Here is a 23,804-nt window from a genome sequence, read left to right as displayed (position 1 = left end):
CTCTGATTGGTTCCATAACGAAGAGTGTTGGAAATCTGGAGTTGTTTGGATTTATTTGCTAGTTTGTTGCAGCAGCTAGGTCTGGAATTCTGTTTATACAACAGACTTTCTCTCTCTCTCTCTCTCTCTCTCTCTCTCTCTCCCTCCCTCCCTCCCTCTCTCTCTCTCTCTCTCTCTCTCCCTCCCTCCCTCCATTCTTTTCTCTCTCTCTCCCTCCTCCCTCTCCCTCTCTTCTTGCCCTTGTTCTCTCTCTCCCTCTCCCTCCCTCCCTCCCTCCCTCCCTCCCTCCCTCCCTCCCTCTCTCTCTCTCTCTCTCTCTCTCTCTCTCTCTCTCTCTCTCCCCTCTCTCCCTCCCTTCCTCTCGCTCTCTCTCCCTCTCTCTCTCTCTCTCTCTCTCTCCCTACCTCCCTCTCTCTCTCTTTCTTGCCCTTGTTCCCTCCCTCCCTCCCCCTCTCTCTCCCTCTCTCTCTCTCCCTCCCTTCCTCTCTCTCTCTCTCTCTCTCTCTCTCTCTCTCTCTCTCTCTCTCTCTCTCTCCCTCTCTAGTGGAGGGTCAGTGGTTGGACTGGGCTCTGTGGTCTAGGTGCAGTGTAACCTGTTCCACAGGGAGCCAGCAGAGACAGAGGAGGTGTAGTGCATCGGTGCACGTCTGGGCAGAGTGTAAGGGACCACACCAGGAGACCAGGGAGTGTACCAACCCATCCTGCGGTGGTAAGACAAAGATATACACAAACATAGAGAGCAGACTGCCATATTCACAGCATCCAAACATATATATACAATATGTGTGTATGTTAAGTCATGATATCCATGAATCTATGTCTCCTCCTATCCCCCCCTCCCCCCTCTCTCTTCAGGTGGGGGTAACTGGGGCAGCTGGAACCACTGGAGTCTGTGCAGTAAGACGTGTGACTCAGGGTGGCAGCGTCGCTTCCGGATGTGTGAGGGGACAGGGATACAGGGTTACCCCTGTGACGGCTCCGGAGAGGAGGTCCGTTCCTGCAATGACAAGAAGTGCCCCGGTCAGTGTGTGTGTGTGTGTGTGTGTGTGTGTGTGTGGCCATGTGATCATTTACGAAAATATGTTTGGTTTTGTTGAAACATGTTATGGTGTATTTGTTTAATTAACTCTGTTATTGAGTGTGTAGGAGTGTGCTTCTACCTATGTGTGTGTGTGTTGAGTTAAGTATTGTTGTAGTATGATTGTCTGTAACGACTGTGGAAATTAGGGAATTGACTATAATTGAGGTTCTTCATGTGTCAGTCAAACTGCATCACAGCGAGAGAGTAGAATGATTCCCAGTACAATAGAACAGTCTATTGTCTTCTCTCCTCATCTAATCTCTCTCTCTCTCGCTTTCTCCCCCCCTCTCTCTCTCTCTCTCTCTCTCTCTCTCTCTCTGTTTGTCTCTGTCTATCCATTTGCTTGCTCCCTCTCTTTCTCGCCTTTACTTTTTTGTCCTGTTCTGTATTTCTCTCCCATCGATCTGTCTACCTGTAGGCCTCTCCATCCCTCACTTCCTCTTTCTGTTGTCAGCGTTTTCCATCCCTTTCCTTCCTCTCTCTCAATCTCAATTTTCCACCTCCCTTAATGCCTTTCTCTCTCACTTTCCCATCTCCCTTTCTCTCTCACTTTCCTATCTCCCTTTCTCTCTCACTTTCCCTCCCTCCTTCCTATCTCCCTTTCTCTCTCACCCCCTTTCTCTTTTGCTCTTCACTGTCCCTATAATGGACATATAGACATGGTCGCTCTGTTCATTGCGGCTAAGCAACTTCACATTATTATTATTTTTGTTGTTGTTGTTTCTTAGAATATTAACTCAGAACGTCCTTTGTAGTATTATATACAACCAGAAATAACTTTGGGATGTTAGAGCAGCGGTACCTCACCAGCATTTTGACCAGAAATCCAACTTCCCTGAATTGGACCTGTTATTCTCAGCATATCTGAGGAAAACGTTACCGAAGTTTTATCAACACATTGCCTGTAGTAATCTCCCTTCCAGGACGGCAGCAAGGCCCTTCCCGCCCTCCCTTCAGCAAATCAGATCGCACCTCCATCATGCTCCTCTCTTCCCTTTAGGCATAAACTCAAACATTAAGTATCCGTGATAAGGACTGTTCAATGCTGGTCTGACCAATTGGAATCTGTGCTTCAAGATTTTTTGAACATGCAGACCGGGATATGTTGACATATTGATATATACACTGACACGGTGACTGAGTCCATCCGGAAGTATATAGGGCATGTTGTTCCCACTGTGATAATTAAAGCATATCCAAACCAAAAACCGTGGATAGATGGGAGCAAACTAAAAGTGCGAACCACCTCATTTAACCACGGCAAGGTGACTGGGAGTATCAAGTCCAACAGTCCACTTATGCCCTTTGTAAGGCAATCAAAAAGGCAAAACGTCAGTACAGGGACAAAGTTGAGTCGCAATTCAACAGCTCCAACATGAAACGTATGTGGCAGGGACTCCAGACAATTACGAATTATAAATGGAAAATCAGCCACATCGCGGACACCGAAGTCTTGCTCCCGGACAAGCAAAACAACTTCTTCGCCCGCTTCGAGGAAAACACAGTGCCACCGATACGGCATCGCTCATGTGAATTGTGAGCTCTCCGTGACCAACGTGAATAAGCCTTTTTATCCTCTCTAGGGTATGTGGGATGCTAGCGTCCCACCTGGGCAACATCCAGTGAGATTGCAGAGTGCCAAATTCAAATACTGAAATACTCATTATAAAAATTCAGAAAACAAAACAAAGATTAACTTCTTGTGAATCCAACCACGTGTCAGATTTAAAAAATGCTTTACGGCAAAAGCATACCTTACGATAATTTGGGAACATAGCCCAGCAGACAAATCATTACAAACACTAGCCAGCCAAGTAGAAGAGTTACACAAGTCAGAAATAGAGAAAAAATGAATCCCTTTCCTTTGATGATCTTCATATGGTTGCACTCCGAAGACATTAATTTACTCAATAAATGTTCCCTTTGTTTGATAAAGTCTCTTAATATACAAAAACCTCTGTTTTATTTGCGCGTTTTCTTCAGTAATCCACAGGCTCAAACGCAGTCAAAACAGGCAGACAAAAAAATCCTAATTGTATCCGTAAAGTTCATAGAAACATGTCAAACAATGTTTATATTCAATCCTCAGGTCGTTTTTAGCCTAAATTATCTATAATATTTCAACTGGACAATAACGTTGTCAATATAAAAGGTAAACCAGAAAGTCACTCTCTCGGGATTGAGCATGAAAAAGCTCTGTGACACGTCAGGGTCTTCTCATTCAGACTGGTCTTAACCCCTCATTTATCAGAATACAAGCCTAAAACAATTTCTAAGGACTGTTGACATCTAGTGGAAGGCATAAGAACTGCAATTTGAATCCTAAGTCAATGGATACTGTAATGGAATTGAATAGAAAAATACAAAACCAAAAAAAAACTACTTCATGAATGGATTTTCCTCAGGTTTTCGCCTGCCAAATCAGTTCTGTTATACTCACAGACACTATTTTAACCGTTTTGGATACTTTAGAATGCTTTCCATCCAAATCTACCAGTTATATGCATGTCATATCCTCGGGCCCGAGTAGCAGGCCGTTTAATTTGGGCATGCTTTTCATCCAAAATTCCGAATGCTGCCCCCTACCCTAGAGAAGTTAACCTCTAGCGTCGAGCAATCCCGTATCCGGGAGCGTAAACATAGCATCAAGCTCATTACCATAACTCAACGTTTCCTATTCATGAAAATCGCAAATGAAATGAAATGAAATGAATATATTCAAACACAAGCTTAGCCTTTTGTTAACAACACTGTCGTCTCAGATTTTCAAAATATGCTTTTCAACCAAAGCTACACAAGCATTTGTGTAAGCGTATTGATAGCCTAGCATAGCATTAAGCCTAGCATTCAGCAGGCAACATTTTCACAAAAACAAGAAAAGCATTCAATTAAAATAATTTACCTTTGAATAACTTTGGATGTTTTCAATGACGAGACTCTTAGTTTGATAGAAAATGTTCATTTTTTCCAAAAAGATTATTTGTGTAGACGAAATAGCTCCATTTTGTTCATCACGTTTGGCTAAGGAAAAGATCGGAAAATGCAGTCACTTACAACGCCAAACTTTTTTCCAAATTAGCTCCATAATATCGACAGAAACATGGCAAACGTTGTTTAGAATCAATCCTCAAGGTGTTTTTCACATATCTATTCGATAATCTATCAATGTGGCAGTTGGCTTCTCATCAGAAGCAAACGGAAAAATACTGCAGCTGGAGATTACACAATAATTGCGACGGAGGACACCAAGCGACCACCTGGTAGATGTAGTCTCTTATGGTCAATCTTCCAATGATATGCCTACAAATACGTCACAATGCTGCAGACACCTTGGGGAAAACGTGGAAAACGTAAGCTGACTCCAAGCTCCTTCACAGCCATATAAGGAGTCATTGGCATGAGGCGGTTTCAAAAAATGCGGCACTTCCTGATTGGATTTTTATCTGGGTTTTTTCTGTAACATCAGTTCTGTGGCACTCACAGACAATAGTTTTGGAAATGTCAGAGTGTTTTCTTTCCAAAGCTGTCAATTATATGTATAGTTGAGCATCTTTTCGTGACAAAATATCTTGTTGAAAACGGGAGCGTTTTTCTTCCAAAAATTAAAATAGCGCCCCATATTTCAAAGAAGTTAAGCTCCTTAACCCTCTGAAGGCTGCCGGCCCAGATGGCATCTTTAGCCGCATCCTCATAGCATATGCAGACCAGCTAGCTGGACTGTTTACAGACATATTGAATCTCTCCCTATCCCAGTCTGTTGTCCCCACTTGCTTCACAATGTGAACCATTGTTACTGTACCCATGAAAGTGAAGGTAACTGAACTAAATTACTATCATCCCGTAGCTCTCACTTTTTTATTTTTTATTTTATTTCACCTTTATTTAACCAGGTAGACAAGTTGAGAACAAGTTCTCATTTACAACTGTGACCTGGCCAAGATAGAGGCAAAGCAGTGCGACACAAACAATAACATAGAGTTACACTTGGAATAAGCAAACACAGTTGTTGTGTCTTTGCTATGCCGGATTAAGTGATATTCTATAAAATAATTTCTATGTAATTAATATTACCTGATTAAACTAATCAGGTAAATGTAATTAACTAGAAAGTCAGGGCACCACGAAATAATGTTTATAGAGCTGTTATCTTCCGAATAAACTCTTAAAGACCTGGTAATCTTTTATGTCAATAGCAGACCATTATTAATCGTCACCTTATTCAGTCTCCCTATTATTCACTTCTTCTTCACTCTTGGTTATCTTCCTGAACCCTGGCTAAAAAGTTGAATCAGCAATACAGCATTTGGTTTAGTTATTTATTTACTAATACCTAAACAATCACACAGATGTCACAGAAGAAAAGGTCCCTAGCGGACGGAACAGATATGACGGCTGGTTACACAAAGAAAGGGGGTTGGGTTTTGAATGAAAGCGCGGGAAGACCTCGGACCTTGTAAAGCTATGCTATCGTAAATACAGAATCTTATGCATTCGAAATAACCGCACATTTGGAAAAGGAAAATGCAAGAAATATTTACTCTGAGCTATGCTTCAATAGGTTGGTCGTAGATGGAAGGCCGTGTGGCCCAACAGATTTCTCCCTTGTCCTTTGAAGTATATGTCTTGTGGTAGATGGATACGCTGTAGTACCGTCGTCATGTGTTAGAATAGATACTTTGTCCGTCCTTTCCTACCCTGCGTTTACAGCTACTGCTGCTACCTCAACGTCTAGGGGGTATCACGTCTTTAGTGAGTAAGAGTTCAAAGTTCATACCAAGTTGCCATCACGCTGAAGATGGCTTAGTTCTGTAGTTTTATATTAGCCCTTTTAACGTGTGGACTGTCATCTTCACATCCTCGGGAATACAAATGTTACATTTTCATAAAGGGCTTATGTAGTAGGGTGAGAAGGGCATATTTCATAGTTCACAAACAATCTCTGTTCACATGGGTAGGGCTACTGAGTTGAGACAAATTGAGATTGCATGCAGAATTCTGCAAAAATATCCTCAGTGTACAACGTAGAACACCAAATAATGCATGCAGAACATAATTAGGCCGATACCCGCTAATGATCAAAATCCAAAAAAGAGACGTTAAATTCTACGACCACCTAAAAGGAAGCAATTCCCAAACCTTAAATTTCTAAGCCATCATCTACAGAGAGATTAACCTAGAGAAGAGTCCCCTTAACAAGCTGGTCCTGGTGCTCTGTTCACAAACACAAATACACCCTACAGAGCCCAGTAGATATGAGAGTTTATCAAATGGGGTTTGTTTTCAAGTTCTTTTTGGATCTGTGTAATCTGAGGGAAGCATGTGTCTCTAATATGGTCATACATTGATTGGGCAGGAGGTTAGGAAGTGCATCTCAGTTTCCACCTCATTTTGCGGGCTCTTACTTCTCTGAAAAGCCAGGTCTGCCTACGGCGGCCTTTCTCAATTGCAAAGCAATGCTCACTGAGTCTGTACATAGTCAAAGCTTTCCTTAAGTTTGAGTTAGTCACAGTGGTCAGGTATTCTGCCACTGTGTACTCTCTGTTTAGAGCCAAATAGCATTCAAGTTTGCTATTAATTATTTTACGTGTCAAGTAATTATTTATCTGTTTTCTCATGATTATATTGGTCTCATTGTATTGCTGTGCTAGGGCTCTGTGGGGTCTGTTTGTGTTTGTGAGCAGAGCGGGTATCGGCCTAATTCTGCGCTGCATGCATTATTTGGCGTTTTACATTGTACACTGGGTATATTTTTGCCGAATTCTGCACGCAGTCTCAATTTGGTTTTCGTCCAATTTTGTGAATTTGTGAATCTTGTGAATTGTGAATCTTGATTGGTGAGTGGACCCCAGACCTCACAACCATAATGGGCAATGGGTTCTATAACTGATTCAAGTATTTTTTGCAAGATCCAAATTGGTATGTTGAATATTATGGTTTCTTTAATGGCACAGAAGCCCCTTCTTGCCTTGTCATTCAGATCGTTCACAGCTTTGTGGAAGTTACCTGTGGCGCTGATGTTTAGGCCGAGGTATGTATAGTTTTTTGTTTGCTCCAGGACATTGGAAGTTGTATTTGTGGTCCTGGCAATTAGACCTTTTTTTGGAACACCCTTATTTTGGTCTCACTGAGATTTACTGTCAGGGCCCAGGTCTGGCAGAATCTGTGCAGAAGATCTAGGTGTTGCTAGTTAATGATAACGCAGAGGATTTTCCTAAGGTTGCTATGGACGCATATCCCACAGTAGTTATTGGGATCAAATTTGTCTCTCACTTTTGTGGATTGGGGTGATCGGTCCTTGGTTCCAAATATTGGGGAATATGCCAGAGCTGAGAATGATGTTAAAGAGTTTAAGTATAGCCAATTGGAATTTGTGGTCTGTATATTTTATAATTTAATTGAGGATACTATCAACACCACAGGCCTTTTTGGGTTGGAGGGTTTGTATTTTGTCCTGTAGTTCATTCAATGTAATTGGAGAATCCAGTGGGTTCTGGTAGCCTTTTAATAGTTGATTCTAAGATTTGTATTTGATCATGTCTTTGCTGTTTGTTCTTTGTTATAGGGCCAGAACGATTGGAGAAGCGGTTTACCCATACATCTCCATTTTGGATAGATCATTCTTCGTGTTTTTTTTTCTTCCAATTTTCCCAGAAGTGGTTAGAGTCTATGGATTCTTCATTTACATTGAACTGATTTCTGAAGTGCTGTTCATTCTTCTTCCGTAATGTATGTCTGTATTGTTTTAGTGATCCACGATAGTGAAGGTTTTGTTGGACAGGTTACTCAATTTCTCAATTTCTTTCTTAGGAATTTGCATTCTTCATCAAACCATTTGTCATTGTTGTTGTTTTTCTTCGGGTTTCTGTTTGAGATATTTAGATTTGATAGGGAAGCTGAAAGGTCAAATATACTGTTTAGATGTTACACTGCCAGGTTCACACCTTCACTATTTTGTCAAGGAAGTTGTCTAAAAGTGATTGAATTTGTTGTTGCCTAATTGTTTTTTGGTAGGCTTCCACACTACATTCCTTTCATCTACAGCATGTCTTAATATTATTTAGTTCCTTTGGCTCTGATGCCTTATGATTGAGTATTGCTCTGTTCAAGTAGACTGATTATGCTGTGATCTGATAGGGTTGTCAGTGGGCTGACTTAGGTTGCCATGGACTAGTACATGTCCCTGGGGCTGGAAATGATTGATTTCCCCCTCCAGGATGGAGAAGCTGTCTTCATTAAACTATGGGGATTCTAGTGGACATATTTCTCAGTTAAGATCATTTCCTTTTGAATTTGTAAAATGTAAAAAATGTAAAATGTTCCTGTATTGATTAATTTAACAGAATTAGTTAGGTCTGTTCTATACCAAATTAGCATACCCCCTGAGTCTCTTCTCTGTTTCACACCTGGTAGTTTGGTGGCTGGGATTACCAGCTCTCTGTAACCTAGAGGGCAACCAGTGGGTCCGTCTCCTCTATACCAGTTTTTTTGTAGAATGACTGTATTTCTTTGATGAAGTCCAGGCTTCCTGATATTTAGGCCGAAGGGAGATGACCTCAGGCCTTGGACATTCCAGGATGAGATAGTGAAGGCTTTGTGCTCCTCTCTCTGGGAGAGTGTCTTGCTGGTCTGGGCAGGGTGTCTATTGATCTGTTGCTCCTGTGTGCAGTGTTGGGTCTGCGTTTGAGGGTGATGTCCTTCAGAGTCCGGGCGTAGGTGGGCACTGCTGCCTTGCATAGGTGGACCTGGTCATAAAGGCTGGGGTAGTCCAGGGTAGAGTGGTGTAACTGTTAAACATTTGGTTTTAAGGCACAGTCATGGGAAATACTTCCGTTTACCCGCTGTATGGTAGAAGGGTGGTAGAAGTCTTTTTCTGGTAGCAAGGTGGAGATAACCACTTGTGCGTTGGGGAAAGTAGAAGAAGCTTTTTCAATCACTCCCTTGAGTGCTTTGGCCACCCTTTCCTGCTGTGCTCTCAAGTCATTTGTGCCTGTGTGTATTATTATGTGGCTGGGCGACCCTAGTTGGTCCTCAGACAGAAGGTCTAGGGCGCTCTGGGTGTTTGGACACCAGAGTTTAGACACTCTGTGTTCGGGAAAATGTTTATTTTCTTGTGTATATTTCCTGTTTGAGTCCATAAGGAGTACAATGTGTGTCTTGTGTATGTCCTCAGTGGGAGTGGGGCTGTTGTCAGGAGGGCTATCAGGTGGCTGACAGGAGGGGTGCTCAGAGGGGGTGAGATCCCCTGCGCTTGGGGTTTGTTTGTTCTGCTGTGATGTTGATGCTATGTCAGGGTCTGGGTTGGACTGTTCTGCTGTGGTGTCAAGACATTTGTCAGGAGCTGAGGTGGGCTGTTCTGTTGGGGTGATCACCTCTCTAATGGGTTGTTTTTTGTCACTCTCCATCTATCTCAACCTCTCCTCCAGCACTCTGATCCTCTCTAGTGCTCTGTTCTTCTCCTGCTCCTGCACTTTCTCCTGTTGATGATGTCTCACCACAGTCCAGAGTGCAGATATGTATCTCTCCACCTCCAGCACTCCGGGTCTGGGTGAGGGGGTGTTGTTGTGCTGGACAATTTTTTTGTGCTGACTGGAGTGTAATCACCTCCTGTTCCAGCTCCACCTGCCTTACCTCCAGCTGTGGGAATTTATCCTTCATTTCCATGAGGGAGTAGTACTCTGTGTTGGGAGGTTGACTTTTCACTCTCTCTTCCACTCTCTCTCTACCCCTCTCTCTCTCTCTCTCTCTCTCTCTCTCTCTCTCTGTCTCTCTCTCTCTCTCTCTTTTCCTCTCTCTCTTCCTCTCCATCAGCTCTCAGGCAGGGGCGAATTGTTCAAAGCCCTGTTCGCTGTGATTTGTCAGTGTGTCAGCTACTGCAGCAAACAACACAGTTTACTAAGCATGCCTCTGACTGGGACTCTCTCACCCCTTGTGTGTGTGTGTGTGTGTGTGTGTGTGTGTGTGTGTGTGTGTGTGTGTGTGTGTGTGTGTGTGTGTGTGTGTGTGTGTGTGTGTGTGTGTGTGTGTGTGTGTGTGTGTGTGTGTGTGTGTGTGTGTGTGTGTGTGTGTGTGTGTGTGTGGTGCTCTGGAAGGCTATAGATTAGATGTCAGACATTGCTGCAGAGCATTCTATCAGAGCCCGTCCTTTGATGGCTCAAAGATCTGTCCAAGAGTTTGGAGGGGAACATATATTTAGATTTAAAAAAGGCTTTCTTTTTCACTTCTCCTTTGTTTTTTCTCTCTCTTCAACCCCCCTCTCCCTCGCGCTCACACTCTCCCTCCCTCCACTCTCTCTCTCCTCCTCTCTCTCTCTCTCTCTCTCTCTCCCTTTCTCTCTCTCTCTCTCTCTCTCTCCTTTCTCTCTCTCTCTCTCTCTCTCTCTCTCTCTCTCTCTCTCTCTCTCTCCTCCTTTCCCTCTTTCCCTCTCTCTTTCTCTCTCTCTCTCTCTCTCACTCTCCCTCCCCCCCCACTCTCTCTCTCTCTCTCTCTCTCTCTCTCTCTCTCTCTCCCTCTCTCTCTCTCTCTTTCTCTCTCCCTTTCTCTCTCTCTCTCTCTCTCTCTCCTCCTTTCCCTCTTTCCCTCTCTCTTTCTCTCGCTCTCTCTCTTTCTCTATTCTCCACACTATGAGATTTGAGCAAAGAGAGAGATGGATAAAGATGGATGAATATACTGTGAGTGTGTGTGTACTATCTAACTCTCCTCTCTCTCTTCTGTCTCTCTGCAGCACCTCATGAGATCTGTAGAGACGAGTACCTTGTAGCCATGACCTGGAAAAGTGCCTCGGCTGGAGAAACAGTCTACAACAAGTGTCCGACTAACGCCACTGGTAAACCTTATTCTACTATGACAGTACCATACTGTAACTATACTACTATTATAAACAGCGATTATGTAGTCTTAGTCAACAACAAGTGTCCGACTAACACCACTGGTTAACCATGCTACACTTATAGTATAGTACGATTACTAAGCTATAATGTAAGGATACACAGTAGTGATGTAGTCTAACTGCCTACTGCAAGTGTCTGACTCGTGCTAGTACTTATCTTTGTCAAGTTTCTTTGGCCCTTGTAAGATATATGGTTGGCGTAGTGTAAATTACAGGCAGACCCATTCCTCAGGCCCTCAGACAGTCCCTATAGCAACATACTGCCTAACAGATGATGACTTTGAAGTTTGTGTGTTCGTGCAAGTGTGTGTGCATGCGTGTGTGTGTGTGATTGGAATCTATTATCCTGCATGAAATGGTTTCCACCAGAGAAAGTAGTTAGTAAGGTGTCCCCTGGGGGACAATTTTCAACTTCATCATATATGCAGTGTCTGTAATTCCCTCTCAATAACACAGATTGTCATTTATTAGGATGACTCAGACAGCTCTGCTGGGTAGTCAATAGCTGGTACAGTAATTGTGTACATGTATACTGTATGTGACCTTATAAAGGAGTTGTCAGGTGGATGGTTGACCTCAGCTCTACATGATGTACAGTGTTGGAGACTGTACATGTTCAGTAGTATATATCTGAGTCATAGCAGGTGCCGACTCAGACACGGTCCTCAGGCAGTCACTCTAGGCCCTAATAACAACACACTGCACTGTTAAAACATTTTTTTTTTTAAATCCTGTTGATTTAAAATAACTTACTGTCAGCCAGGGGGACAATGTTCAGCTTCACCATATGCTGTTTCTGTTTTTCTCTCTCAATAACTGTGTATACTGTGACCTTGCACAGTGGTTTTGCATTAGATAACGTCAGGTGGTTGGTTGACCTCAGCTCTACGTTAAGGATGATTGACTATGTTGGAAAAATGACAATAGCATGTATGTAGTTATTAGATAACATTAAAAAAATGAACTATTGCTGTCAGGATTTGCATCATCAGGTTCTCTTGTTCTCTTGTTCTCTCTCTCTCTCTCTCTCTCTCTCTCTCTCTCTCTCTATATATATATATATATATCTCCTCTCACTCCCTCATATATAAATATATATATATCTCCTCTCTCTCTCCCTCATATATAAATATATATATATATATCCCCCTCTCTCTCTCTCTCTCTCTCTCTCTCTCTCTCTCTCTCTCTCTATCCCTCTCTCTAGGATCTGCAAGTCGTCGTTGCTTGCTGGACGCTAATGGAGTTGCTTACTGGGGTCCTCCGAGCTTCGCCAGATGCGTCTCGATGGAATTCAGATATTTACATTTATCTGTAAGGCCCTTTTTCACGCTCTCTCTATTCACATCTTATGTATTCAGATACAGTTTGTATTGTATTACATGCTTAATGAGCCACCTGTGCCGCAACGTTATTGTGAATGCATTTTAGAAAGCTCCTGTAAAACTGAATTAATAGGCCGGTCGTTTATTTCCTTAAATTACTGAACACAACATGCGCTTATTAGAGACTGGCTTCTATTTGAGCCAGGTGTCCATTTCGTTAATCCACACAAAAGTAGCTCATTTGCATAGTCAATTGCTTAATTTCAGCATTCACTTCCAGCTGTTAATCAATTTCTTAATGTCCTGCTCTAATGTGTTATCATTTACCCTGACCTAAAAGTCAAAGTGCAGTAACTACAAATTTGGTCAAAAATCATCATGGTCAGGTATATTATATGATTAATGTGCTATTTAGTTTCCTGACACAAGACAAAGCTCGTCGATCAGAATATAACACGAAGTACCAGAAATTGCTTTTTGTCTAAACAGAAAAACAGTTTGAAGACAGATTTTGCAATTGATTGTTTTACGTAGATCCTGCACTTTGCCTTTGTAGGGCAGGAGACACCGTGTCACATATATTTGTCTAAGTATGCCTCTATAAAAAAAAATTAAACAGCCTTTCCTTGACAGTAAGTATTTTCATCTTTCACTGCATTTTCAGCAGTTTTTACTTTCGCCACTAAAGGGCGATCGGACAATTTGTAGGGGTCTCTACTCCCGAAGTTGTTGACTGTTTTTGTGCTTGCCAGTTAGCTAGCAGGCCTCAACTGTTAGCAGCCAATGGCTGTCAGTTTCTTACTGGTGATAAAAAACAGATGATTGCCATCGTTTTTTCAAATCATTAGTGAATTTCTTCATACAACAAATCAAACATTAAACCTCATAAATAATTCATGGTAATTCATGGTAACCTCGTAAATAATTCATGGTAATTCATGGTAACCTCATAAATAATTCATGGTAACCTCATAAATAATTCATGGTAATTCATGGTCACCTCATAAATTATTCATGGTAAATCATGGTAACCTCATAAATAATTGCTCTAGACCCAGCCTTTGTTCGAAACAGGGGTTTATTTGCTGAAATGTGTTGTTGCCCGGCTATTAAAAGGGACAGGCAGGTATTTGAGAATCAGCGTTTTACGGTACCTTCTGTTAAGAAAGTGGAGGATTGTCAGAAAGTCACCGATACATTTCTAAGCCATCTGAAATGTACATGTACCTTATGTAGCCATTAGCCTGTCTTCCACTTCCTCAATATTTCTGTGGCTATTTACAAACTATGGACTTCCAACCTCTTCTAGCCTAGCCTAAAGCATGAATAAACTCAATAGCAAAACAGATCATTAATATACCATTTGTTCTCAGAGACTGACCTGGCCTAGCAACAGAAATAAATTAATGATTTGTCTGCCCGCACCCTACTTGTTTATGCAATAATAGACGTGGGATTGTATTCATAATGTTTCTTAAGAGTAGGAGTGCTTATAGGATCAGTTTTGGCGTTTAAAAAATAATGACTAAGATTACATGAACAGGTGGGACCTGATCCTAGATCAGCACTCCTACTCGGAGATGGTTTATAAATACTGCCACTGATTAACTTTCTATGAAAATGAGTGGCATTGTCACATTGTTACCACCCTCTCTCTCTAATGAGCTATTCCATTTATCCATTGATTAATGAATGCATTGGTTAATCATTGGCTGACTTCCTGCTGCGTGACCTCTGACCTCCTGTCTCCGTGGCAATAATGGAAGCCAGCAGGGGTGGGGGTGTCTCTCTCTCTCTCTCTCTCTCTCTCTCTCTCTCTCTCTCTCTCTCTCTCTCTCTCTCGCTGCCTCGATTGTCGTAATCACATTTGGACCAAAGTGCAGCGTAAAATCGGTTCAACATTTTTTATTATAAGTGAAACGCACAACAAAACAATAAAGAATAAACGAAACGTAATGTTCTGGAGTGCTCACGGGCAACAACACAAACACAGGTGGGAAAAATAACTACCTTGAGACAACTATTACCAGCTGCCTCTTATTAGGAATCATACAAAACACCAACATAGAAAAATAAACTAGATCACAACATAGACATAGATATACTAGATCACCCCTAGTCACGCCCTGACCTACTACACCATAGAGAAACAATGGCTCTCTATGGTCAGGGCCCGACACTCTCTCTCTCCCTCTCTCTCTCTCTCTCTCTCTCTTTCTGTCCTCTTTCCCTCTGCCCCCACCTCCCTCCCCCATCAGTCTCTAACCTATGTTTCTCTCCCTCGTCCTCCCCTGCTGTCTCCAGTTGCGAGAGCATCTTGCGAAGGGTCAGAGGACCCTGGCTGGAGAGGGCATGTCTCAGGTCGTGAGGAATCTCCTGGATCTCTTACAGAGGAGGAGCTACTACAGTGGTGACCTCCTGTTCTCCACGGAGATTCTCCGAAATGTGACGGACACCTTCAAGAGAGCAACCTACATCCCAGTACCCGACGACGCTCAGGTGGGTGGGGAGGGTGTACATACACACACACATACACACGCATAAACTCAAACCTTCAAGAGAGCAACCGACATCCGAGCTCCCAATGACATACAGGTGGGTGGGGAGGACAGACGTGCACACACATTGTGCTGGTGGGTGAATTGGGCTATACACACACTTACAGGAAGTAGCAGACATAAACAAAACAAACACATCCCTACATGTTGCATGCACAATCACACCCCTCAGCTCACCTACAATTCAACTCTCCTCTTCGTCTCTCTCCTCAGAAATTCTTCCAGGTAGTCAGCTATATGTTGGACATGGAAAACCTAGAGAAATGGGAAGATGCTCACCAGGTAGGCTTTTAAACGGTTGTTTTAGTGTGTGTGTGTGTGTGTGTGTGCGTGCGTGTGTGTGTGCGTCCGTGTCAGAGTGTCTGGCTCTGTCACGGTTGGATGAATTTGATTGCAGTGTTTATGTTATTGTGAGAAGAGTCGTAAAAACACACCTGTTAACCATTCAGGATGGATCATACCCCATACTGTGTGCACATACTGACAGTGTGTTTGTATGTTTGTTTGTGTGTGTGTGTGTGTGTGTGTGTGTGCGTGCGTGCGTGCGTGCGTGCGTGCGTGCGTGCGTGCGCGCGCGCGTGCGTGTGTGTGCGTGCGTGTGTGTGTGTGTGTGCGTGCATATTTTGTCGTTAATAAACAATGCATCCTCCATGCCCTTGAGTCAGGCTGGGTTTATTTGCCATCTGTAGTCAGTAAACAGTAATGCGTAAACATTGGAGGTAATACCCCAAACATACACTGAGTTTGAAAAACATTAGGAATACCTTCCTAATATTGAGTTGCACCCTGATTTGTCCTCAGAACAGCCTCAATTCGTCAGGGCATGGACTCTACAAGGTTGGATGCTGGCCCACGTTGACTCCAATGCTTTCCATAGCTGTGTTAAGTTCGTTGTATGTACTTTGTGTGGTGGATCATTCTTGATACACACGGGAAACTATTTACTGTGAAAAATCCAGCAGCGTTGCAGTTCTTGACACACTTAAACTGGTGCGCCTGGCACACACTACCATACCCCATTCAAAGGCACTTCAATCTTTTGTCTTACCCATTCAACCTCTGAATGGCACACTTACCCAATTCATCTCTCAATTGTCTCAAGGCTTAATAATCCTTCTTTAACCTGTGTCCTACCCTTCATCTACACTGATTTAAGTGGAGTTAACAGTTGACATCAATAAGGGATCATAGCTTTCACCTGCAAGTGCAAGTGCTGGTTCAGTGTTTTTTTGCGTGGGAGGGCCTAGAGACCTGAGGTGGCAGAACGGAGTGCTCGGGTTGGGGTGTTGGGTTTGAGCAGAGCCTGAAGGTAGGGAGGGGCAGTTCCATGGGTAAGCACCATGGTCTTGTAGTGGATGCGAGCTTCAACTGGAAGCCAGTGGAGTGTGCAGAGGAGTGGGGTGACATGAGAGAACTTGGGAAGGTGGAAAACCAGGCTGGCTGCTGCGTTCTGGATAAATCGTAGGGGTTTGATGTCACAAGCGGAGAGCCCAGCCAATAGCGAGTTGCAATAGTACAGACAGGAGAGCAAGTGCCTGGATTAGGACCTGCACTGCTTCCTGTGTGAGGTAGGGTCATACTCTATGGATGTTGTAGAGCATGAACCTGCAGGAGCAAGTCACTGCTTTGATGTTTACAGAGAAAAACAGGGTGTTGTCAAGGGTTACGCCAAGGTTCTTTGCACTCTGGGAGGGGGACACTGGAGATGTCAACCGTGATGGAGAGGTCTTTGAGTGGGCAGGCCTTCTATGGGAGGAAGAGCAGTTCCATGTTGTCCAGGCTGAGTTTGAGGTGGTGGGCCAACATTCAAGTTGAGATATTTGCAAGACACGTAGAGACGTGTGTCGCCAGCTGGGTGTCAGACGGGGGAAGGAGAAAAGTAGTTGAGTGTCATCCACATAGCAATGTTAGGAGACACCAAGTGAGGATATCACGGACCCGAGTGACTTGGTGTATAGAGAGATGAGGAGAGGGCCTAGAACCGAGCCCTGGGGGACACCAGTAGTGAATGTACATGGTGCAGAGTTAGATCCTCTCCACGTGACTTTGTAGGAGCAGCCTGCCAGGTTAGGATGCAATCCAAGAGTGTGTATAACCTGTGACGCCCAGCCCTGAGAGGGTGGAGAGGAGGATCTGATGGTTCACGTGTCAAAGGCAGAGGATAGATCTAGGATGATGAGAACAGAGGAGAGAGAGTCAGCTTTGGCAGTGAGGAGAGACTACGTGACATAGAGAAGAGCAGTCTCGGTTAAGTGACCCGTCTTGAAGCCTGACTGGTTTGGGTCAAGAATATTGTTCTGAGAGAGATAACAAAAAAGTTTATCAGAGACTTTTTGAGTGTTTTGAAAAGAAAATAAAGATTAACAGGTCTATAGTTTTTGATATCAGATGAGTCGAGTGTTGGTTTCTTGAGGAGGGGATCAACTTGGGCCATTTTGAAGTCGAGAGGACTCAGCCAGTGGTCAGGGATGAGTCTGGTCAAGAGATGGTCTGGAGAAGGGAGGAGGGGATTGGGTCGAGGGGCAATTGTTCAGGCGGCCAGACCTCACAGGATTTAATCTGGAGAGAGAGGGAAGGAAGAGGTCACGGCGTAGGGTACTTCTGTGGACCTATAGAACTATGGTTAATAGTGGTGGTTAATTAATAGTGGTGGTTAATAGTGGTGCGCTATATAGGAAATACTGAGCCATTTGAGATGCAGCCTCAGCTGTCCTCACCTCCTGACCTCAAGCCCTCCTTCCACTAATCCACAGATGTCCATCTGTCTGCCCTATCTCAACGCATTGCTCTCCTCCCTTCCACCCAACACATTCCTAAGCTAATCTGTCTTCCTACAGAGAACCATTTACTTCTGACATAAAACCCAGGCTCTTTCACTTCTTATTCTATGCTTCTTCTCTATCATTTATTTATATCTCAATGTTCAAAATGTCAAATCCAACAACATACACTAAAAGGCATTATGTCCAATGTCTGCTATTTAGCTGCACTTAGCATACAGGGCTAACGAGTACGAGCAAGCCAATGACTGTTGTAATGGGTTGGTTGGATAGAGGATCAAGCCAATAACTGTTGTAATGGGTTGGGAGGATGGAGGCTCTGGGTGGTAATGGCTGCAGGGTTATTGGTGATTATTTCTTGTGACACTTCCTTGAGGTAACATGAACTTAACAGGAACAGAAGAGATACTTAGCTTGGTGCATGAAATGAGAGAGAGCAAAATACATAAATGAGAGTGTTTCATTCAATATTTGTTTATGAAAGAGAGTCGATTTCATGATATTGTTCTCTCTCTGTCACTCTAACACTCTTCCTTCTCTCACCCTCCTCCCCCATTCTCTCTTTATATCTCTCGCTCCCTCCCCCTTCTCTCTTTCTATCTATCTCTCTCCCGTGCTCTTTCTTACACCCTCCCCTTTCTCTCTCTCCTCCTTTCTCTGTCTGTCTGTCTGTCTGTCTGTCTCTCTCGCTCCCCCTTCGTCTGTCTGTCTGTCTGTCTGTCTGTCTGTCTGTCTGTCTCTCTCGCTCCCCCTTCGTCTGTCTGTCTGTCTGTCTGTCTGTCTGTCTGTCTGTCTGTCTATGTCTGTCTGTCTATGTCTGTCTGTCTGTCTGTCTGTCTGTCTGTCTGTCTGTCTGTCTCTCCCTCCCTTCTCTCCTCCTTCCCAGGTTTCTCCTGGTGCGGCCCATCTCATGCGTATATTGGAGGACTTCATCCATCTGATAGGAGATGATCAAAAACCCTTCCAGAGTTTCCTGGTGGTCACCAACAACCTCAGTGAGTAGTCAGTTTAACACTCACAGGTAGGGTTGCAAAATTCCCTTAACTTTCCATAATTGTTTAACCTTATCTTCAACGCTCCCAAGTTAATAACTAAATTCTTATTTTTTTGGTCACATTATTTGCCTTTCCTTTAGTCAGCACATCTCTACCTATTTTGGTTGGACGTCAACTCATGTTTTCTGTATGTCTCCATAAGGATAACTATGTGTTTTGTCTCCATAGCGATAACAATTTGTTTTGTCTCCATATTGATTACAATATGTTTTGTTTCCATAGTGATAACAATACAGCGAGAGCCCGTGACAGCAGTGTCCAGTGACATCAACTTCCCCATGAAGGGTAGGAGGGGCATGAAGGACTGGGCTCGATCTGCTGAAGACAAACTCTACATCCCCAAAGAAGTCTTCACCCTCACCTCCGATGGTGAGAGATCATGATCTTCATCATCATCGTCGTCCACATCAGAATTATTGCCATCTTCAACATCGCCATCATCAGCAGCTTCATTGATGTGGTCTACATTGTCATCATCATCGCCATCGTCGTTGTTGCTGGCGTCTTTATCATCATCTTCATCATCATAATCACACTCCTCATAATGAAATGTGTCTTCAAACAACCTCTGAAGACTCTCCCTGACTTCACCACACTTACGTCAAGATGTCCTCACAAGGTGTGTGAAGAGTAATACAGGTTGTCCTAAACCTAAGGACTGGTTTAATGTCAGCTCATTCATAATATTAATCCCATCCAAATCTACCATATCAATCATTTTTTCATGGCGGGAAGGATAGTATCCCAGCTCTAAAAACAGTCTGCTTTTCAGGAAACTCCAAGGGCCTCTGATAATACATATCCTGTGCGAATTGACACCCCTGTGTTTTGAGGGGTATTACAGAGTTTAACAGGTGCTGCAGACCAGTTTGCTTAAAACAAAGTGCTGTGCATGTAGCCTTCAGATAAATGATCTGTGTATATGTCAACTCTCCCAGTGCCTACTTCTCCTTTCAAATATTAAGCGGATGATTTTGTGCCAAGGAATTGATAAATCGACAAATATGTCATTTAATTCAATGATCTGGAAACAGTTAGTTGTTCTTGCTGCCTTTTCTGAATTGAAAGCCATAATTAGGCTATCCCTAGACAAGTTGGAATACTGTATCTTCACGCCTATAGCCTCCAGGCTAGGGTCATAACGGGCAATTTGGAATAAGAAAAAAAATGTTTAGAGGGGGAAGTTTGGTATAACTTATGCTGTCCAAATCGTGCTCTGGAAGAACAGAAATGCTAGGGTAATAATTATGTAACCAACCTTCAATAGTAATACCAGTCCGTGCAAATAGGGCTTTAGAGTATGTTATGTCAGAAGTCCTCAACACACACTTTCTTATATAATCTCTAAACAGCAAGAGAAAGTAACAAGCCAGGTCGTCTGTACAAAGTTCTAGGTCATGACCCTGTCAGAGATAAGATTCTCAATATTAAGGCCTAGCCTAGAATCAATCATTATACTACCATAACAGTGAAGGATTGTCTCACGTCCTACTTTGAACTCATTTTCAAATCAATCAATCAATCAACTTGATTTATAAAGCCCTTTTTACATCAGCATATGCCACAGAGTGCTATACAGAAACCCAGCCTAAAACCCCAAACAGAAAAAAATGCAGATGTAGAAGCACGGTGGCTCAGAAAAACTCCCTAGAAAGGCAGGAACCTAGGAAGAAACCTAAAGAGGAACCCGGCTTTGAGGGGTGGCCAGTCCTCTTCTGGCTGTGCCGGGTGGAGATTCTAACAGAACATGGCCAAGATGTTCAAATGTTCATAGATGACCAGCAGGGTCAGATAATAATAATCACAGTGGTTGTAGGGGGTGCAATAGGTCAGCACCTCAGGAGTAAATGTCAATTGGCTAGAGTTAGAGGGAGCATACTTAAATTCACACAGGACACCGGATAAGACAGGAGAAATACCCCAGATATAACAGACTGACCCTAGCCCCCCGGCACATAAACTATTGCAGCATAATTACTGGAGGCTGAGAAAGGAGGGGTCGGGAGACACTGTTCACCGATCCGACTATACCCCCGGACAGGGCCAAACAGGCAGGATATAACTCCACCCACTTTGCCAAAGCACAGACCCCACAACACTAGAGGAATATCTTCAACCTCCAACTTACTACCCTGAGACTTACTACCCCAAGTCTGAGTATAGCCAACGAAAATCTCCCCCACAGCACAAACCCGAGGGGGATGCCAACCCGAACAGGAAGATCACGTCAGAGACTCAACCCACTGAAGTGACACACCCCTCCTAGGGACAGCATGGAAGAGCACCAGTAAGCCAGTGACTCAGCCCCCGTAATAGGGGTAGAGGCAGAGAATCCCAGTGGAGACAGGGGAACCAGCCAGGCAGAGACAGCAAGGATGGTTCGTCGCTCCAGTGCCTTTCCGTTCACCTTCACACTCCTGGGCCAGACTACACTCAATCATATGACCCACTGAAGAGATGAGTCTCCAATAAAGACTTAAAGGTCGAGACTGAGTTTGCGTCTCTCACATGGATAGGCAGACCATTCCATAAAAATGCTCTATTAGGAGGCCTGTGTCTTGTGACTGTATCTTATGTGTAGGTACGGCAGGACCAAATAGGAGAGCTATGTAGGAGCAAGCCCGTGTAATGCTTTGTAGGTTAGCAGTAAAACCTTGAAATCAGCCCTTGTCTTGACAGGAAGCAAGTGTAAAGAGGCTAGAACTAGAATAATATGACACAATTTTTTGGTTCTAGTCAAGATTCTAGCAGCCGTGTTTAGCACTAACTGAAGTTTATTTAGTGCTTTATCTGGGTGGCCGGAAAGTAGAGCATTGCAGTAGTCTAACATAGAAGTGACAAAAGCATGGATACATTTTTCTGCATCATTTTTGGACAAAACATTTCTGATTTTGCAATGTTACTTAGATGGAAAAAAGCTGTCCTTGAAACAGTCTTGCTATGTTCATCAAAAGAGAGATCAGGGTCCAGAGTAACGCCAAGGTCCTTTACAGTTTTATTTGAGACGACTGTACAACCATCAAGATTAATTGTGAGATCCAACAGAATATATCTTTGTTTCTTGGGACCTAGAACTAGCATCTCTGTTTTGTACGAGTTTGACAGTAAAACATTTGCCGCCATCCACTTCCTTATGTCTGAAACACAGGCTTCCAAGGAGGGCAATTTTGGGGCTTCACCATATTTCATCGAAATGTACAGCTGTGTATCATCCCCATAGCAGTTCACATTATGTTTCCGAATGACATCACCAAGAGGTAAAATATATAGTGAAAACAATAGAGGTCCTAAAACGGAGCCTCGAGGAACACCGACAAGTACAGTTGATTTGTCTTAGGACAAACCATCAAAAGAGACAAACTGATATCTTTCCAGCAGAAAAGATCTAAACCAGGCCAGAAAATGTAGACCAATTTGGGTTTCCAATCTCTCCAAAAGAATGTGGTTGATCGATGGTATCAAAAGCAGTACTAAGGTCTAGGAGCACGAGGACAGATGCAGAGCCTTGGTCTGACGCCATTAAAAGGTCATTTACCACCTTCACGAGTGCAGTCTCAGTGCTAGGATGGGGTCTATAACCAAACTGAAGAGTTTCGTATACATTGTAAGTCTTCAGGAAGGCAGTGAGTTGCTGTGCAACAGCTTTTTTATAACATTTTGAGAGGAATGGGAAATGGATATGCACAGCTCACAATCAACCTGTATTCCCTGTAGACACAGGGGGAAAGCAAAGATTTGGGGGAGGAATTGGGGTAAAAGTGGATAGAAACAGATAAATAGAGACAGAGAGACAGACATAGAGAAAGAGATGAGTATATCTCTGTTTCTGATCTTGACCTCTGCCCCCTCAGAATAACAAAGGCCCCACAGGAAATTACACTCACACACACGCACACACACACATGCACACACTGACTTCATGTGTGCCTCTTGCCATCCCCATGAAAGGTTACAATGGTGTCAGCAGTGTCTGGGGTCTCTGTCTGGCTCTGAGGACACAGCTCCTCTCTCTCTCGCTCTCTCGCTCTCCATCTCTCTCGATTTGCCTTCCCCTCTCACCATCTATATCTCTCTCTCCTTCCCTTTCTCTATCTCTATCACTTTCTCTATCGCTCTCTCTGCCTCCACCTCTCTGACAGGGCCTTTCTCTCCCTCTGTCTCATCCTGTATAGTCAGAGTGATGGCAAGAGAATGACGCTGCTGATGAGAGGTCAGAGTGGCCGTGCAGAGAGCTCATTGTGACCAGTGCTCGGATGTTTATCATCGTGTTTGGTCATTACACCTGTCATCAAAGCCATTCTCCCACAGACAGTCCCACTGATAGGCTCACTAGGCTCAAGACTTGCTGTAGCACAAACAAAGTGCAAGTGCGGACACATGCACACACACACACACATATGCACACACATGCATGCATACACACGCACACTCACACACACACACACACAGGCCTATGATAGGCTCATGACTTGCTCCACAGCCCAAGACCAGCCGTGTTCACTTATCCGTAGGATGACACTGACCCAGATATATAGAGAGGCTAAGACACACATATATACACACAGATAACCACATAGAGCCATGCACTAGCTCACACTCACACATACAGTACACACACACACACACATTCAACCTCATAAAAGATAACGATCCAATGACAGGCCAGAAGTTCAGGGTGTAATAAAGAAACGGATACATAACTTGGTTTATTCATTTCTACCCAGCACTATAACACAACCCATGCAACAGTTGACCCTTGACATCGCGTAACTTACAGCTGCAATGGATCTCAATAGCATGTCGGACATGTCTTTAGATTTAACTGGCTTTCATTGATGCTTGGTGCTTCATCTCAATCTGGATATCCTCTCATTCAATACAGATGACCGTCTCAAGATTTCCCATTTCAGCGAGCCGAAACCGATTTAAAACGCTTTAACAAGACCAGGGTGACCAAAATCTGTTTGTGGAAAAGGAATTTATTAAAGTTTGCAGGACATAATGGTCTCCTGGTCTCAATCAGGTTGTCTTTAATGAGCAGAGTTGGGCAGTATTTCTGTTACATGTATTTTAAATACGTGTTTAATTGACATATCTCCCTCTCTCTCTCGCTCTGTGT

The 23,804-nt window shown here is 43.5% G+C and overlaps 1 protein-coding gene across 1 annotated transcript in view; it reads left to right on the top strand.

Moving 5' to 3' along the window:
- The window catches only part of LOC135551893 (adhesion G protein-coupled receptor B2-like), a 528,123-nt gene that overhangs the window by 334,142 nt on the left and 170,177 nt on the right, over nucleotides 1–23,804 (top strand). The window contains 8 exon segments of the mRNA XM_064983168.1: nucleotides 545–709; nucleotides 856–1,020; nucleotides 10,803–10,904; nucleotides 12,175–12,281; nucleotides 14,597–14,791; nucleotides 15,064–15,132; nucleotides 18,517–18,625; nucleotides 18,908–19,054. Coding sequence (XP_064839240.1) covers nucleotides 545–709; nucleotides 856–1,020; nucleotides 10,803–10,904; nucleotides 12,175–12,281; nucleotides 14,597–14,791; nucleotides 15,064–15,132; nucleotides 18,517–18,625; nucleotides 18,908–19,054 — 1,059 coding nt within the window.

This window comes from Oncorhynchus masou, chromosome 13, assembly GCF_036934945.1.
Source record: "Oncorhynchus masou masou isolate Uvic2021 chromosome 13, UVic_Omas_1.1, whole genome shotgun sequence".
NCBI classification, from domain to species: Eukaryota; Metazoa; Chordata; class Actinopteri; order Salmoniformes; family Salmonidae; genus Oncorhynchus; species Oncorhynchus masou.
The sequence above is the reverse complement of the archived record's forward strand: the minus strand, read 5'-3'. Positions and strand labels throughout refer to the sequence as shown.